Source organism: Callithrix jacchus, chromosome 12 (genome assembly GCF_049354715.1).
Source record: "Callithrix jacchus isolate 240 chromosome 12, calJac240_pri, whole genome shotgun sequence".
Taxonomy (NCBI): Eukaryota; Metazoa; Chordata; class Mammalia; order Primates; family Cebidae; genus Callithrix; species Callithrix jacchus.
Genome location: NC_133513.1, coordinates 109,415,001 through 109,434,807, shown reverse-complemented (window position 1 = coordinate 109,434,807; position 19,807 = coordinate 109,415,001). Strand labels below are relative to the sequence as shown.

General features: G+C 38.5%; 1 protein-coding gene across 2 annotated transcripts in view; it reads right to left on the bottom strand.

Annotated features, from left to right (window-relative positions):
- Positions 1-2,385: 2,385 nt before the first annotated feature.
- The window catches only part of PNLIPRP3 (pancreatic lipase related protein 3), a 48,769-nt gene continuing 31,347 nt past the window's right edge, over positions 2,386-19,807 (bottom strand). The window contains exons 6-12 of one of the 2 annotated variants that reach the window (XM_002756618.5): positions 19,392-19,511; positions 19,185-19,307; positions 14,365-14,483; positions 11,543-11,675; positions 9,285-9,396; positions 3,856-4,023; positions 2,386-3,261 (exon numbers count right to left, since the gene is read on the bottom strand). In XM_002756618.5, coding sequence (XP_002756664.1) covers positions 3,198-3,261; positions 3,856-4,023; positions 9,285-9,396; positions 11,543-11,675; positions 14,365-14,483; positions 19,185-19,307; positions 19,392-19,511 — 839 coding nt within the window. In that variant the 3' untranslated portion in view covers positions 2,386-3,197. Of the gene's footprint in view, positions 3,262-3,855; positions 4,024-9,008; positions 9,092-9,284; positions 9,397-11,542; positions 11,676-14,364; positions 14,484-19,184; positions 19,308-19,391; positions 19,512-19,807 lie in introns of those variants that run through there. The other variant, XR_013524419.1, reaches the window with a different exon arrangement.

The following is a 19,807-nucleotide window of genomic DNA, read 5'->3' as shown; positions in this document are numbered from 1 at the left end:
TTATGTGAGCATTTTTATAGGATGAGTGACCTGGTTTATTTAATAATTTATGTGGAAGAAATGGGAGGGGAAGCTGCTACAGATGAAGAGATTTAGGAACATGTCAATCAAACACAGTGTGTGGACCTTGCTTGGGTCCCAGTTTAAACAAACTAACTGCCAAAGACATTTTTGAGACAATCTGGAATATTTCAATACAACTTGAATATAAAATGATACTTTAAAATAACTCCCAACTTTTCAGTTAATCTCAAATTCACTTAAAAATGGTTATCATCAATTTTTATAAATTCATTTTGTACTTAGAGTAAACAAGTTTATTGTTTGCAGATACATACTAAAGTATAAATGGGAGAAACAGCATTATGTCTAGGATTTGGTTTAAAATACTCCAGCAAAAACAAACAAAACAAAAATGGGGAGTGTGTTTGTGTGAACTCAAAATAGGACTGGCAATATTTGAATTAAACTGGTTGACAGGCACCTAGGGTGCTAGTTCACTACTTTCTTTGCTGTTGTGAAGATTTAAAAGTTTCTACAATCATTTTTTTTTTTTTAATTTTTAAAAAGAGAGAGTGGGAAGGAGTTGACAACAGTGATGAACTCTGCTGTGGGATGGAGCAAATGAATAGAATTTCCCATTTGACTTAGTGGCTGGTAGTCACTGAAAATCTGGGTAAGAGCTGTTCTAAAGTCAGATGGGAGCAGAGAGGAAGTTAGGACTGGGAAGGATTTTTTTTTCAAATGGCAAGGACTTCAAATTTTAAAAACCAGATGCAATGAGAAGTTGAATATACAAAAGATAGAAAAAGTAACCGGTAGGGCAGTGTTCCCAAGAAAGCAGGAGAGGATGGAGTCCACTGTGCAGAGGCAGCGATTAGCCTGGGAGAGAAGAGGCAGCTTCCCTATTAGAAAGAAAGAAGATAGAATGGATGCAAATGTAGGTAGTTGACGTGTTTGGATCAAAAACAGTAGAGATTGCTATCTGATCATAGCATCTGTTTTCCATGAGTTTGGGGCTGGAAATGTCAAAAGAAATACATTTCAGGACAGTGCTGATCACAAGATGCATCATATGATATACCTTATAATTACATCCGTCTTCTCTGTGGTCTGACTATCCCAACAGCACTTCAGGTGCTTGCCCAGAGAAAGGAAATCTGAATGCATTCAAGGTTAAGGTTTTGCCTAACGATTGAAAAAATAAGTCACTCAGCAAACCTGAAGGGGAGGCAGCTGTGGTCAAAGAGGACATTCCACTTGGCGAGTTTGGAGGTGAGCATTTGTGGGTGATATGATGACAAGGCATGAGTATGAGTCAATAGTCACAGAGAGTGGAGGAAGTAATGGGTAATTAGACTGGAAGTCGTTTTCAGCATTCATTCAGGAAGCAGAATGATTCCCTAATAGTCCTTGCCCAAACAGTAGTAGGCCAAAATTGCTATGCTACAATAATGCAGGGCACTCAGAGGGAAAGGGAATCGTATATATATATTTATTACTTTTTTAGTGCTTCCTCAGGGAATAGCACACACAGAAAATAATGACATCACCTTGAACTTTTGGAATTCCTTTGCCTAAATAGTTCATGCACTATTTTTCATCCTCACACATTCTAATAATGCAAAAAAAAGAGACAGATATTAAGAACTATCAGACAGTAAGTCTATACTTTATTAAAATAGAGTTCTCAGAAGTTAATTGACTCCCATTAGTCTTTTCAAGCCTGGAAGGAGCCAGCCTAGAGAACTCTTGGGCAAGGAGGTTGCTAGTACTCAGACTGCCTAATGCCACGGCTGGCTCCGTATCTCTTCCTCCAACATGGGACCTGTGCAGGCTCAGGACAGCTGCTCTCAGGAGAACTGCTCTCCCCTAGGGTCTGTGCAGACTCCACCACCAGCTTGCTAATGAGTGCTGGACTGCGACACAATTACTCAGTATGGGTCAGTCCCTTCTGCCGAGCTTACTCATAGCCACTCTGCTCCTGGGGTGGCCTTGGTCTGAATATGTGCAACCCACTTGTGAGAGCAGACTCCACCGGATCATACCAAATGTGCCTGAACCTGCTTTCCTCCTCCCTGCCAGCAATCTTCCATCCCTCACTAGCAAAATGAGTCATCCCGCTTGCTTCTCTGCTTTCCGCCACAATACAGGTTTATTTATGTACACTCACAGGTCCTTCCAAAGTTCAGCTGGCAGGGAGGTGCCAAGGAAATCAAGAAGCCCTTTGCAGAGTATCTGTCATCATTTCTTTCTAACAATATTTATTGCACAGGCCTATAGGCTAAACACTGGGCCTAGTGATAGAAAGCAGAGAAAATGAAAATATAAATTTCTCTCTTTCTCTGGCTAAGGACAACTGACTTAGAAGAAATTGAAGCAAAATAAAGAAAAAAACATACAATTGGCACATTTAAATATTATAATATTGTTACTGGAAGAACAAAGTGTTGTTTAAGTGCTTTATAAATGAAATGCTCCCTTGAGGCTAAATACAAATTCATTATAGAGTTTTCAAGGGCCTGGGGAGAGGAATAATTCTCCTGTGGCAGTGACTTTTGGAGGTAGGGGCTATACCCTGGGTTGTGGAACTTCAGGTCCCATTGATAACTGATGAACACCATAACAGATAACCTCCAAAATCTCTCTTATGCATACCCTGAACATCAAGGAACACCTTGGAAATACTAGTGCAATCTCATTAGTTTTTATTATTACTAGATACATCAACCCACAAGGTTATAATCTACTATATATCAGGCACTATAGTCATAATTTATCTCAGTGAGATTTAACAGCATAACAAATAGTTTTATACAATTTTAGAACAATGATTATTATACCTGGAAATATTCTAAATGTACTTCAAAAACTCAGCAAACCAGAGGCTCGCTTTTGTCCAGTGACGTTATATACTCACCATACATTTGCATCACCTCCTCTTATTCAGGAAAATTCTCAAACAGCTCTGTTTTGTCACTGATACCCAGATTCCTACAGATCATGGGAACTAACTTTAGTCCCAGGGTTCAGGGTGCTTTTAAGGTGCAATGAGATGAACATTCTGCACAGAAAAGAAACAAACCTGTTCTTTTCTGAGTATTTACAAGAGTCAAGTTTGGTCTGGATGCCAGGTGGAAGGAAACATTTTTCTTCATTGCTCCTTCTAAAGAAATCCATCAAGACTGTGTATGAGATTAGCATGGTTTCAGGTTCTGGGCAATATTAGCTCCCACAATGTCCTGGCTACAGAATGTAGATCTGAAAATTTTTTTAAAGAAAAAAAGGAATTTTAACATGATGCCAGGGAAGAAAAAGACATTGGTAGATCCCCTGATTTAATGAGTAATTCTTATTTTCTAACACTTCTGCAAATATAGCATTGGTTTCTTTTTTTTCTTTTCCTTTTTTTTTTTTTTTTTTTTTTGAGACGGTGTCTTACTCTGTCGCCAGGCTGGAGTGCAGTGGCGGAATCTCAGCTCACTGCAACCTCTGCCTGGGTTCAAGCGATTCTTCCGCCTCAGCCTCCCGAGTGAGTAGCTGGGACCACAGGCGCGTGCCACCACACCCGGGTAATTTTTGTATTTTTAGTAGAGACGGGGTTTCACCATGGCCAGGATGGCCTCGATCTCTTGACCTCATGATCTTTCCGCCTCGGCCTCCCAAAGTGCTGGGATTACAGGCGTGAGCCACTGCGACCGGCCAGCATTGGTTTCTTAAATTTTCCTTCTTTAATTGCAAAATTTCAAAGTCTATAAATTTTTATACTACTTGCACATTTCAAATTATCCATGGACTTAAACACAATTTATAAAATGTAAACTATGAAAATGAAAAGGAAAAAGTAATACTTACTTATATCCATATTTCCCAGATATATCTGTCACCATTTCTGCTCCCAACTTATTCTGAGAATGTTCAAACAAATGTTTTTTCCAGGTGAACTGAATACTTGTAATGTTTCCAACGTCAACATCTGCATCGATTAATTTTGCGTAAGTCATGCCTGGCTTAAGCTCTCCACTGTAAACAAAAATAAGACTCCTAAGTTTGCACTGCGCATTCACAACGTTGAATGAAAGAAAACACAACTGGGTATGTACTATGGAAGAGACACTTGTATTTGCTAGCAATTGCTTGTAGGAGATTTATACTTTCCATGTGTATTGATCAGCATCTCAGAATAGCATGGTTCTGAAGTTTGCATAATAAATGGAAAGCTTGGCTAGGTGATTTTTAGAGAATACCTAGAGAGGTGTTATTGTTATTTCTCCGTAGAGAAAAACCTAGTGATGGCTTTGTAGTAGCAGAAACCAGATAATACTGACACCAGTAAATTAAGAAACTGTCGATAGTGGACTAAATTTACATAAGTCTTATACATAAACCAGGGGCCTGCTCACCAATTCACAGTGGGGAAATGTCTCCCTTTGATTAACCAGAATACTCCCATGCCCTTCTTCTGGTACCTTCTTTAACCATATAAAAGGAATTGGGTAACCAAACTAGTGATCAAAAGACATTTTGTTCATCATGGCAATAAAGTAGAGAGAGGTGCTGTCTCTCAAGGCGTAAGGTATGCTCCATCCAAGCCAAAGTGAGACCAATGTCATATTTCTTCTTCATCATGCAAAAATTCTCCTCTGTGACTCAGATTGGTCTTGGCACACAAACCAACATCTCTTACCTCCATAAGAGCTTTCTGACTCCAATTTCTATAGCCATTGCTAATATTCTCCTGATGAAACAGTCCCTTTTTTGGTTGTGTTGGTAACATAAATTATGGTGTAGTTAGTAAATGATTAAGTTACAATCCAATCTAAACTTGTCCCCATGTTGCTCCATACTATATCACCTTGTCTTATTTCTTCATAACTTATAACTATTCTTCTGTTAATGTATCATTTGTCTACTCAAACTCCAACATAAGCTCTGTGAAAGAAGGACCTGTGTTGTATCCCCAGCAATTAGAACAGTTCCTGGTACAGTGTAGGGATCTACATATTTGCTAAATGAATGAATGTTGCTATTCCTAGGGTCTGTCTTATTATATTACTAGTAGAATTAATTGATTTAATTACCAAAGGCAACTTTCCTTTTGAGACGGAGTCTGACTCTGTTGCCAGGCTGGAGTGCAGTGGCGTGATCTTGGCTCACTGCAATCTCCACCTCCCAGGTTCAAGCAATTCTCCTGACTCAGCCTCCCAAGTAGCTGAGATTACAGGTGCATGCCACCATACCCAGCTAATCTTTGAATTTTTAGTACAGATGGAGTTTCACCATGTTGGCCAGGATGGTCTCAATTTCCTGACCTTGTGATCTGCCCCCTTGGCCTCCCAAAGTGCTGGGATTACAGGCGTGAGCCACTGCACCCAGCCAAGGGTAGTTTTTCTGTTATTCCATGAACTGTCTTTACTCAGTGCCCATACAGTGCAGCCCTTTATGTCATTAAAAGCCCCATTAGCTAAGATATAACCTATGGTGAAGCTGGAGGGTTTTTTTTTTAACACTTAAGGTCAGGGGTTCATGAGCAGGTATATAGGTAAACATGTGTCATGGGGGTCTATTGTACAGATTATTTTTCATCACCCAGATATTAAGCCTAGTACCCATTAGTTATTTTTCCTGATCCTCCTCCTCCTCCCACTCTCCACAATCTGATAGGTCCCAGAGTGTGTTGTTTCCCTCTATGTGTCTGAGTGTTCTTATCATTTAGCTCCTACTTATAAGCGAGAACATGTAGTATTTGGTTTTCTGTTTCTGCATGAGTTTGCTAAGGATAATGGCCTCCAGCTCCATCCATGTCCTTGAAAAGGACATTATCTCATTCTTTTTTATGGCTGCATAGTATTCCATGGTATATAGGTACCACATTTTCTTTATCTAGTCTATCATTGATGGGCATATGGGTTGATCCCACATCTTTGCTATTATGAACAGTGTTGCAATGAACATATGTATGCATGTGTCTTTATAATAGAACTTCTATTCCTTTGGGTATATAATCAGTAATGCGATTGCTGGGTCCAATGGTATTTCTGCCTTTAGGTCTTTGAGGCCTTTGACAAAACCTCACCAGCATGTTATTTTTTGACATTTAATAATATTCATTCTGACCGGTGTGAGATGGTATCTCATCGTAGTTTTGATTTGCATTTCTCTAATGATCAGCGATATTGGGCTTTTTTCATATGTTTGATGGCCATGTGTATGTCTTCTTTTGAAAAGTGTCTGTTGTTCTTTGCCCACTTGGTAATGTAGGTGTGTGTGTGTGTGTGTGTGTGTGTGTGTGTGTGTTTTGCCTTGTAAATTTTTTAAAGTTCCTGATAGATGCAGGATATTAGACATTTGTCAGATGGATAGGTTGCAAAAATTTTCTCCCATTCTGTAGGTTGTATATTCACTCTGTTGACAGTTTCTTTGGCTGTGCAGAAGCTCTTCAGTTTAATTAGATCCCATTTGTTAATTTTTGCTTTTGTTGCAATTGCTTTTGGCATCTTCATCATGAAATCTTTGCCTGTGCCTATGTTCTGAGTGCTGTTACCTAAATTGTCTTCCAGGTATTTTTTTGTTTGTTTCAGATGGAGTCTCCCTCTGTTGCCCGGCTGGAGTGCAGTGGTGTGATCTCAGCTTACTGCAACCTCCACCTCCTAGGTTCAAGTGCTTCTCCTGCCTAAGCTGGGACTACATGCACATGCCACCACGCCCAGCTAATTTTTGTATTTTTAGTAGAGATGGGGTTTCACCATTTTGGCACAATGGTCTCGATCTCCTGACCTCATGATCTCCCTGCCTCAGCCTCCCAAAGTGCTGGGATTACAGGCATGAACCACTGTGCCCAGCCATCTTCCAGTGTTTTTATAGCTCTGGGTTTTATATTTAAGCCTTTAATCCATTGTGAGTTCATTCTTGTACATGGTATAAGCAAGGGGTCCAGTTTCAGTCTTCAGCATATGGCTAACCAGATATCCCAGCACCATTTATTGAGTAGGGAATTCTTCCCCCATTGCTTGTTTTTGTCAGGTTTGCCAAAGATTAGATAGCTGTAGGCATGCAGCCTTATTTCCGGATTCTCCATTCTGTTCCATTGGTCTGTGTGACTGGTTTTGTAGCAGTACCATGCCGTTTTGGTTACTGTAGCCCAGTAGTGTTGTTTGAAGTCAGGTAGCATGATGCCTCCAGCTTTGTTCTTTTTGCCTAGGATTGCCTTGGCTATTCAGGATCTTTTTTTTTTTTTGGTTCCATATTAATTTTAAAATAATTTTATCTAGCTCTGTGAAGAAACTCAATGGTAGTTTAATATAGATAACATTGAACCTATAAATTGCTTTGTGAATTAGATAGCCTATTAGAAATTCAGCAATTTTGCCAGACATGGTGGATCATGTCTGTGAGACCAGTACTTTGGGAGGGCAAGGTGGGCAGATTACTTGAGGTTAGGAGATCAAGATCAGCCTGGCAAACATGGTGAAATTCCATCTGTACCAAAAATACAAAAATTAGCTGGGTATGGTGGTAGGCATCTGTAATCCTAGTTACCCAGGAGGCTGAGACAGGAGAATCACTTGAACCTGGGAGGCGGAGGTTGCAGTGAGCCAAGATCGCACCACTGTACTCCAGCCTGGGTGACAGAGTAAGATTCCATCTCACAAAGAAAAAAAATAAAAAAGAAATTTCACAATTTATATAAACATCTTACTTCTCTGTGAGTTGCACAAATAAATATATGCTTATATTTGTATAATATTAAATGGATGGGGTTAAAAATATACCTTATACACTATCAACATTTTTTCCAGATCTGTCTTTTCATGTTATTGATATTGCCATTTTAAGGATATTGATTCTTCCTATCAATGAGAATGGAAAAACTGGATTTATAAAAGTTGTCTGAAGAATAGAACTAGATCAGCATAGAAATTCAGCTAGTTGACTTCATTTCAAGATGAGAAATCTGTTGTGAACTTACAATGCTTACTTATTTTTTAAAAGAGGATTGGGTAACTATGCAGCAACATTACAAACAGCATCTTCAGCCATTACCGAAAGAAGAACGGAGTTGTGGAAATGCTCTCACAAATCTTAAAAGAGGCAGAAATTGCATATTCATCACCAGCTGCCCCAGGTTAGGTGCTCTGTCCAGGACACAAATCACACAGCTTTATCCAGTGTCCTATGAGCCTCCAAACCACAAGCACATGATTGTGCTCAACTGCTCTCAGAGCGATGCTTGATGGAGCCAAGAACAGGCAGAAACAAAATAGCAGACAGGAAAAAGTATTCACAGCAAAAGAACAGCATGGGTGAAGTCCGGAAGAAAGGTGAAGGTGGGATCTATTCAGTGCTGGGTAGTGCAAACAGTGAAACCTCGCAGAACTGAAGGTGGAACAAAGCCAAATGGTGGGAGATATGGCTAGAAGGGTGGGCTGGAGCCTGTGCGCCGACCAGGATCCAGATCATCACTCACTGAGCTTCTATTTACAAGCAGTTGCACCAAGGCAAGAAGAAGCGCAGAAACTCTGCCAGTGATAAAACTGATGCATCTCTCAATTGACAAAATATCCAAAAATCTCTGCTTTTCATGCCTGTGCCCAGTGTTTGAGGATGATGGAAATCACAGAGATAGAACACCTAATCCATTCATCTGTGTGCAAAAAAGGCTGCATCTAATTAGTATGTATAATGTTAATTCTGACAAAAATTACAGAATAAAATAATAGACATGAAATATACAAAAATGCTAAGGCTGAACGAATAAAAAATTAAGAAAATCTCAAGATAAAATAAGGCTTTAGCAAACGATACAAAATGAACTGAGTTATTTTTACCTCTGACTGAATTATTTTTACCTCTTACTATTCCAACACATGTCCTGTATCTGTGGGTAATACTTAGCTCGCTTATTAGAAATCCAGCAATTTATATAAATATGTTATTTCTTACTCACACAAATAAAAATATAAAGCTTATATTTGTATAATGTTAAATGAATGGGATTAAAAATATACCTTGAATACTGTCCAATTTTTTTACTTGCTAGATCTGTATTTTCATGTCATCACTTCCTAACATTTTCTGTTTCTAGTTGAAACTGTAGAGAAAATACATATTATGATTTCTACTTTATATTTGGAAAACATGAAGTAAAAAGAAAAATCAAAGATAACATGGTAACCTGTGGAGTTATAGAAAAAGAGAAGACTCAACAGGTTACTGAGCCAGTCTCACTGAGTGTTACTGAGCCCTCCGCCCTGTGCAAGGAGTCAGTTTCTCACTCTGCTTACCTGGCAACTGCAAACTCCCCCGTTTTCCCAATTGTCCCGCTTACATGAAGAAATATAGTCCCTTGAGTGACTTTGCTCCCACTGAGTTTGACAGACAATTTGTGCCTCCAACCTAGATATAAGCAAACAAGAAAGAAAGGAAGAGAAAGGGTTAAAAACACATAAGAAGTATGACATCCTGGGTCCTTTAATAGAAATTAAATTTTCAGGGTTGTATTTAAACAGTACTGTACATATTTGTGCAAATATACAACTTTAGTTTCAGCGAATTTGGTGAAAAACCACATTCAAAAATACATATTAAGGGTCACATTTTAATTTTCCAGAATATATAGTTTAATAATATTTTTAAAACAAAATTCTTTATTTTTCCAGACATTTTTATGACTTTTAAAAATGGAAGCCCTGTGTCTTCTTTTGTCTATTTCCTTTGTATTGTGTGGCACACATATAGTATGTACACTTTCTATAGCCAAGTTTTTACTTGCCATAGCGTGACCATTAATCCAGAAAAATCTAAAACACCTATTGGCCAAGAAGATGTGTGCTTTTATAAACATTTAGAGGCAAAGTGAGTAATTCTTCTTTCCCTGCAGGGATATGTGTTAAGAATGCCCAGTCCATATAGCTATAGATCAAGATAGTATCTGTCAGTAGATAATTCCCTTGCAAATGGCCAGATGTAACTTTTTAAATCTAGAGCTACACAGATCTTTTATTCTGAATTTTAAAATTACTGTATGCTTAACAACAAACTGAAAAATGCAATTCTTCATATCATTATTTGAAAAGAACTGAAAGGGGAAAGAAACCTACCAGAGAGAAATTTTAATTCATGAGATCATCATTGCCAAATAATTCTCTTTCTCTTCTTAGCTCATTCTACTTGAATTTGGCTCCCCCTGTCACCATCTCTCCACTGAAACCACCCCAGCCAAGCTCACTAAGGGTTGAATTGTTTCTTCATCCAATGAGCCTCCGTGGGCCCCTGTCTCATTTGACCGCAATACAAAGGGAATAAACAAAAGAAGACACAGGACTTCCATTCTTGAAAGTTACAAAAATGTCTGGTGTGATGTATGCCTTCTCTCTTCCTCCTCATCTTTCTTTCCTTGGCTCTTTTAATGGTAACCTTTGCTGAGCTTCCTTCTCTCTAACCATTCTTTAGTCTCCCTTGCAGGGGCCTCCTTCTCTGTTCTCTTTCCTTCTGTTCTGGCACATTCTTCTTGGGTAATGACATCATCCACTTTCACCACACTGATTACAGTTTGAGTGACTCCCAAATCTCTACCTGTAGACCACATCCATTTCCAGAGGCTGAGATCCATATCTCTACCTGCCTCATAGGGCAAACACTCTTCTCAAGCCATAAAGGCAGCTCCAACATAACATGTTAGAAACTAGCTCATCATCTCGCTCCAAACTAGTTTTTCTTCCTGTGTTGTCAAGCTGAGAGAATGGCACATCATCCACAGACAGAATTGTCCCTAACTCCTTGCTTTTCTGCATTTTTAAATCCATTCACCTAGGGCCATTTCACTTCTACCTTCTGACTATCTTTACAACTTCTCTACTTCTATTTATCTTGCCTAAATTGTTGGAACAATTGTCTAACAGGCACCCTGCTTCCATCTTGTGGCCTTCTAATCTATGCAGAAACTAAAGTGATTTTTCTAAAAAAAAAAAAAAAAAATCCAGTAATCCTTAATAAACTTCAATGGCTTTCCATTCACCCACAGACAAAATCCGAACTCTACACATGGGTTGCAAGGATGCAAGACCCTTCCTTCACTATCTGACCCAATTTGTCTCTCCCACTTCATCTCCTATCACTGTCCTGCTGGTCTCTACAATCCTGGCAGGGGCTTCTTTCAGTCTCTGCTCTCTCTTACTTCCAGGAATTTACATAGGTGGTCCCTTCTGACTAGAATACTCCTCCTTTTCTTCTCCCTCTTACTCATCCTTCAGGAGTCAGCTTAGAAATCTCCTTTCCTCAAAAGACTCCCTGACCTTTATACTCTGCATGTATCTTGACTGTTTCCTAAGAGAAAGTTTATTACTTAGGACTGGAACTAAGATTTTACTTGCTGTCTTTCCCACTAGCCTAAACTCAATTAATGACCTCACAGTGTTGTTCTTCACTAAATTCCCAGTCTGGCCCAATGCCCAGTTATTTAGTAGACACTCAATAAAAACTGTTGAATTTTTAAAGATAAGTATCTTAAAGTATTACAACAAAACTTAGCTATAACACTTACGGGCAAATGGGGAATGAGACCCTGTGTTTAAAAAATAGTATGATCCATTAGTCTTCATATTTTTGAGATGAAATCTGTCAGCAAAATGACCCATTGTTGGGCAACCTTCTTTGGGACAAAAGAAGCAATTTCCCTGATGACAGAAAATAAGAGGTGATTACTTAATAATTAGAAATGCTGCCTTTAATTAACTGGTGATATAATATTAAATACTAATACATCTCCGGAATTTAAATAAAGTATACCTATTTTATAAGTGCCCAACAGGCCACCATGTCTGGTTTCAAAAATAAAAGGAACTGAGGGAAAAAGAGAAAGTCCCTATTAGAAAAATGGGTAGACAATATGAATAGACAATCCAGAGAAGAGGAAACTCAAATAGTCAATAACTATGTAAAAAAGATGTTCAATCTTATGATTTGTCAGGAATATGTTAATTTAAAAAGGTATAATTTCATATTCAGCAGATTTGCAAACATTAAAGCAATTGGCATTACTGAATACACGGAACAGGGGAATTCTCCTTCACTTCCAATGGTAAGCTGTATTGCTCTTCACTGCATTCCCAGTCTGGAATATAATTTTTAAAATTTCAAGGATATAATCAGATCAATTTTTTAATTTTTTAAAAGTTTGCTGTGCACACAAAAGGACAGTCCTTGAGCTGGGAGACTTCAAACTGAAAATGGTAAGAAGCACCTGCTTATAGCGGTCACAGGACAGTTTATAAAGCACAAAGGCAGAAGTATTTTGACCTTTTTTGTGATTAGCTATTATACATTAACATTCTTCTCTAGGGCAAGTAGAGACATTTATGTTGATTTTTCAATAGTTGATTGGTTTAATTTCCCTGAATCAGGTTGACAAGGAGGTAAAGCTCACGTTTTTGTGTTTCATTTATGATTAGTGCTAGTGTTTCTGGGAAATCAGGATGACTTGTTTTTGGCTATGTGGTTTTGGGTGGCCTTGGGTTATAACTAAATTCGTTTTATTTTTCTTTAGCAATTGATAGGCATTTTAAACAGTGATTTTGTAATGGTAATGTCTAATAAAGAAGGAAATGCATGTATGCTTTGATAATTTCACCTCTGTTGTACGCTATGAAGGAATTCCACTCAAGTACATAAGGAGACAAAGATGGCAGAGTTGGTAGACATTGCTTTTAATAACAAAACTGGAAACAATCAAAACTCACATTAGTAGAAGAATAAATCAATAAATTATGGCTGATTTCTATAAAATAAATATATTAGATTTATGTACACGAATGTGGATTTCAAATTTTTTATTTATAATATTTAATGAAAACAGCAAACCCAGAACATACTTACAACATAATAGCATTTATTTGATGTATATCAAATTAACTCTGACTTAGGGGAAGGAATATAAGGCACTTTGCTTCTTTAATTTAATTTGTATGTTTTAAAAATCTAAAGGAAAATGAATGAAATGTGAATATTTTAAAAATCTGGGTAGCAGTGCTTGAGAATTTGCCATTTTAGGCTTTGAACTTTTAATTTAATAAACCATGGATATTTAGGCTAGGACTACAGTATCAACCTGTTTATTTATTTATTTACTTTTTGAGAAGGCATCTCAATTTTTCACCCAGGCTGGAGTGCAGTTGTTATTCAGAAGCATGATCACAGCACACTGTAGCCTCAAATTTCTGGGCTTAAGGGATATCCTGCCTCAAGCTCCCAAGTAGCTGGTACTACAAGTGCATGCCACAGGTGGCTCTGACTTATTTTAATTTAATTGCATGACTATTTGGGTATAGTACAACAAAATATGTCAAGGAAATTGATTCATTCTACAGTTTGTAACAAAAATTAGCATCCATGAGGCATTAGCTAGCTTCTAAGGTTCTCCAATTTGGCAAATTAACTCTCTTATCTCCAAATATACAGTGACTCCAAGGGCCTGCTTCCACTAGAAGTAAATGCCAGGATTCCTTGGGTGCTCAGAGCAGCAGCTGAGGCAGGAAGAAGAGAGTGGTCGGGGAGAAGGAGGGTATGGAGGAAATGCTAATGTTTGGCTGTCAAGCTTTCTGAGAATGGCAAGAAAGTGATAGGATGGCCTAAACACGTCCACGTGATAAGCTCTGTAGCAGAAGGGAAATGCTTATTCCTGTCCCAGCACAGAACTTATTCACAAAGTGCTATTACTTACCATAAACTTCAGCTGAATAGCCCACATTTTCTACTGTGATAAAACAGGGGATTAGGTCTCTAAAACACAAGAATGAAGTTTCCACTTCCCTCTACAAAATAGATTTTCTTTCTTTTACTCAAGTAAAATCAGATTTTGTATTTTGTCACGTATTGATCTGTGTGGAATTCCTGTGAGCTATCTATGCCTTAGTTCTGCTCTGTATAAATAATTAAAATTTAATAAAATAATTTTCATGTTCCAAGTAAATAGTAATATGTTTGGTTGTAGCTATCGATTGGTTCAGCCTTCTTAGGGCATCTTTGAATATGACATTTAAAATATATATGCAGAAAAATTTTTGCCCTAGACTTATGCCCGTTACACAGCAGCATCTACTTATTGCATAACAAATGGCCGAAAAAGCAAAATTGTATATAATCTTCAAAAGAGCTGAAACAACCAGAATACAAATAGTTGGTTGAATTATTTCAACCCTCCAGCAATCCCAGCTACTGTTCAGTACTCACCACAGAAACAATCCATTATTTCCCAAAACGGTAGGTGCATTGTTTTTGCCACCTACTCAAAGCCCTAATATTTAGCTGGATGACTGTGTTTCAAAAAATTACTTTATAATTAAATTCCAAGTGAAATGATTTACTTACTGCTTTAAAAGATGTGTAGGATCTGCAAGGATAAGCAATAAATGCATCAGGATTAAGAATGCTTTCAGCATAAAAGTGATGACTTCGGGCATGGTTACAATCAAAGAAGGAAGCCACTTCTGTGAAAACAATTGCCAATTACCTGATAATAATTACTGATAACTGGTAGCATGAACCATTTCTTAGACAGAGTAACTGTAAGTGGCAGTCTCTTGAGTTGGGAAGGCCAGACCTTTTGTCTAGGCTTAGACGTTGTACAACATTTATCAAAGTTACATGTCATTTTCTTTGTACCAAAGAATTATGTGACTCAAAAGGGACATTTAGGAGATGGAAATAAACAAAAGCAAATGTGGATGGCTTTGTGCTTGGACACTAACATACTGAGTCACTCTCTAGTGATAGTGGCAGGAAGCAAATAATTTCTTAGGCAGATAAGGATGGGTCCCCTGTGAAACCTGACCTTCAAGCTCAAAATAAAGTGAAGCCTGAAAACCAAGCTGCCAGTCCCAGGTAAAGTTCCTGACCAGAGTGAGAACTTCTATTCCTGTTTGTCCAGTCTCTCCTGAACAATGTTTTTGGTTCTTTCTGAACAATGTTTTTTAATCAATCAAATGTTGCTTTTTCCAAGGCTACCTACAGTGCACACCTCCCCCATTCTGAGCCTATAAAAACCCCAGACTCAGCCACACTTTGTGAACTACCTGCCTTCAGGTAGGGGCTAACCAGTTTGGGTTCCTTTGTCTCCACCAAGAGCTACTCTGTCACTCAATAAAACTCTTCTCTGCCTTGCTCACTTTTCAACTGTCTGTGTAACCCCATTGTTCCTGGACTTTGGACAAGAACCTGAGATCGACCAAACAGCAGGTGCCAAAGAAGCTGCTATAACACTGTGGCCCTCCCCCACCACATGACAGGAAGTGGAGGTGGGGCTGGGACAGCCCAAGAGCTGAGGGCCAGAGTGGAGCAATGGGACCAAACAATCTAGGACACAGTCCTGTTTGATGAACTGTGCAGATGGTAGGAACAAATAAGCTGTAACGCAAATGAGCTATAATATTTCCTGGGGGCTCAGACCTCAGGGTTCCCTAAGCCAGAGCTGTAACATGCTGTAACACACCTTTTGGGGCTCCAAGGTTCCTGGCATCTCAGAGTTTTTGGGCACCACCACAGTTCCCTCATCCAGAAGCTGGCACCCAAGGCGGAAGCTGCTTGCAGTATGCCTGGTTCAGCCACGGCCTCACATGGAACCAGTGCCTGTACTGGCCTGAAGACACTCACCCTACCATAGCAGTGGGCATCCTGGCTCACCTTTGGCAAGCATGAGATCTAGGTCAGCAGAGTGAGCTGAGTACAGGCTGCTAGCCCGAGTGGGTGGAGTGAGTCTGGTGGTGAGCCCAGCAGGTGCGAGTGAAACTCAAGCAGAGGCACTGCAGGCTGTGGAGGTCTCTGGCTGGCAAAGCAGCATGAAAAAAATCCTGTCACTAGGATCGCTGACACAGTAACCCTGTGTATATAGTATTTCTACCATAGACCAATTAAGACTCTGTCTCTCTGTTTCTGCAGTAATAACAGAACTCCCTCCTATTCAACCACCAGACAGTCAGCAATGTTAACCAGTGCTAAATTCAAGGTGTGACAGCTGGGGGTTTTTATAAAGAATGCTAAAAATAAGTTACTTTTGTCATTATCAAGCATGACATTATTGCCATCAATAGGTATGATTATTGGAATAATAATAAGATCTAAATACATCTGCACATTCCAAAATTTTCATAGCATTCTAGTCATTTCTTCTTTCTTTTCTTCCTTCTTTTTTTTTTAATTTTAGAGATGGGGCTTCAGTATGTTTTGCCCAAGCTGATCTTGAACTCCTGGCCTCAAGTCTCAAGTGATTCTCCTTCCTCAGCCTCTCAAAGTGCTGGGATTACAGGTGTGAGCTACTGTGCCCAGCCATTTATGTTTTCTTTTATCTTACATAACAATATTTTTACTGAATGGCATGGACTATTCTTTCAATGACCTACACAGCTTAGCCTATCTTTGAGAAACTAGATTTTGATTTTGGCATATGCAGTATCATTATTCTGTAAAATCACTTCCAACAAATGCCTCTTTCCTAGGTCCTCACCCATTTGTAGTATTATGTAACCACTTCTCTCAACATGGAGACCATGTTTTCATACCCTTGCCCCAAAAAGGCTGATCTTGTGACTTGCTTTGTCTAGTAGCAAAGAACCAAGATCAGTTCTGTGAAGAAACTGACATTGGTTAAGTTCTAAGGCCTTAAGACACCTTTCGGCATCCACTCTTACTATGTTGGAACCCAGTTGCCATATTATAAAATCCAGGCTACCTGGCTGGGTAGAGAGGTCCTAAAGGGTGATAGACCACCTAAGAGAGGAGAACAAGTCCCAGGATTCCAGACATGGAGGGTCATCTCAGACCTCCACACCCAGCTTAGCCCAACTCAGCCCCCAATTGGATACAGTCACTTAAGTTACTCCAGCCAACACCATACGAAACAGAGTCTCAGCAGAACTCTGCCTGAATGCTGACCCTCAGAATGCTGGGCAATAAAATAATTGTTTTTGTAATTGTTCACTGTGGTTTGTTACATAATAGAGAACTGAGACAGCATAATTTCAGAAATAATATAATACCATCAGCATGGATTAATAATTAGCATCATCTTTTTTTATTAAATGAAGACTTCTCTTACATTAGGTCTCTGTATATCTATAGATTTATATTCACAATTAATTGTGATTTAGACAATATGGTTTGTTAGAATATAGCAAACTATTAATTTTAAAAGTAATGGTTTCTTAGTAACAAATTTAATGTAAAACAGAATATCTTGAAGTCTTAAAACCCATCCAAAGATTTAGTGTGAATGATAAATGTTCTTTTAATCCAATAAAGTGGAAAATCTTAAAATATCTCAAAATGATAGTTTAGGATAAATGTATGTTTTAGTTGAATTAATCTTTATAGAATTTCATATGATCTGTGTATAACAATTAATTATGTAAAGAAGTCTTCTGATCTATAGTTTTTCCTAATAGAAAGGATTCAAAGTCATAATATGGAAAATAATGAGGAAAATAAATTTTATAACATGCCTTTTTTGGATGAATTTTGCTTATCTGAACTAGGTGAAATTGGCTTTAATTCTTATTTGTGCATCTGTAAATTAGCCACTTGTGTGGGTTTTTTTAATGTAGTCATTACAAATACATACTTCTGATCAAATTTACTCTTTCAGAGCAAATATTAAAGCTTTGTCATTTATTTCTACTGAAGTAGATACCTGAGTTACACTCAATACTTTGATCTGTGTATCTTTCCCCTACAACAGTCAAATGAAAGAGCAACTAATTTCAACCCCTTGATATCTTGTCTACATGGGATTGAGATGTGAGATATGCAGAATCATCCAGGTATCCATTATCCATCATACATATATATTATTATGTATTGTTATATATTAGGGGTAATATATTTCATTATTTACATGACAAAATGTAGAGATAGGGAAGAACAAAATTCCCAAATAATAACATTTTGGTGCCTTATAACTAAATGCCATACAGATATTATAATAATTATTATTGGAAACTACTATAAAAAGTTACGTACTACTTGTTTAATTTGTGATTACAGCATCCAGAGTGATGCTTTTACAAGTAACTCAAACCATGTTTCTTCTCTGCTCAAAACCCACTCATGGCTCCTATCTCACTCGAGTAAAAGCTGAAGTCTTTTCCACAGTCCATAAAGTCCTATGTTATTATCCTCTGCCTGGTTCCATCTCCAACCTTATGCCCTACTTCTCTCCTTTTACCTATTTTCAGCCACAACAGGCTCCTTGCTGTCATGAACCTGCCAGGCTGACTCCTGTTTTCAGCCCTTATACTTGCTCTTCCCTGTTGGCCTGGAATGCCCCCTGGTGTCAATAAGAATCCCCCCTCTCTGCTCCAGGTCTATTCTAAGACTTACCCTGGTATGTATAAGCCTAACTCCTTTAGGTCATCTCTTCAGTAAGAACTCCCTCACCACCCTATCAACAATTTTCTTTTTTTTTTTACCTTCACTGTCACCAACACATCATATTCCCCTTCCATGCTTTATTTTGTCTCCTTAGCTCTTATGCTAGTTACTGGTTTCCTAACAGTTTAGAATATTAACTCCATCAAGGAGGGACTTCTGTCTTTTGCATTCATTTCCATATTTGCTGTTTCTAGAATAATGCCTAGCCCATAGTAAATACTCAACACATATTTGATGAGTGAATAACATACCTTCCTTATTTATATTGAGTGACTCCAATATGTTAGACATTGTATAAGACATCAGGGATACAAAGTTAACTAAGACACAGTACCTGATCTTGCCAATCATAACTGTTGGGAGAGCTTCTTATATGCAATTGTGTTTTGGGAGAAAATATATTTTATATGTCTATTATACACAGAAGTATGTGGATCCCATCTAAGGAGAGAGCTCAGTGAATATATATCAGCAGCACTCATATTTTAGAAAGTATTTACCTTTTTTTTTTTCTTTGAGACGGAGTCTCTCTCTGTTGCCCAGGCTGGAGTGCAATGGAGCGATATCAGCTCACTGCAACCTCTGCCTCCCGGGTTCGAGCGATTCTTCCACCTCAGCCTCCTGAGTATCTGGCACTATAGGTGCATGCTACCATGCCTGGCAAATTTTTGTATTTTTGGTAGAGACAAGATTTCACCATATTGGCCAGGCTGGTCTTGAACTCCTGACCTCGTGATCCACCCACCTTGTCCTCCCAAAGTATTTACCTTTTTTATAAGCATTGAAGTTAAGTGTAAGTAAAGGTGTAAGTAAGTCTTCACATCCTGGCATGTGCTTCCCTCCATTTGGGTAAAAGTCAAGATGACCACAAGTATCAATGGTTCCAACACCTGAAATAAATAAAAACAGGGTAAATGCCTCTAAAAAATCTCCTCTATGCTTCAGTGAAGTTTCTGATTCTGTTAAAAACTTACCAAGCTCAAAGAAGATGCGAGCTGCATTTGTGTGAATAACATCAACAAAGATGGCATCTGAGGGGTCCAGCCTGACTTCCTTTGGAGTGTTGTGGAAAAGTGGCCCAGCTGGGTCCAACCCTAGAGAGAGCACAATGTGTATGAAACCAAGACATGTTCTATGGAAGTGCACATTCATACTGTTGTGACTTTGGAGCATAGATGGTGAAAGCAAAGTGTCCTTTCCTATATTATTTCTGTCAGTCAAATATCACTCAGGAAAGAGTACGGATACATAACCCAAATATATAAATACCAGATCTCTATATATTGCAATGTCAGGTTTCTACAGATAAGCAACGCTATGTTGAGACAATGCCAAAACAGCTAACAAACTAAAATAATCACAGTGGCTATTCTAGGGTCTGTACAGGGAA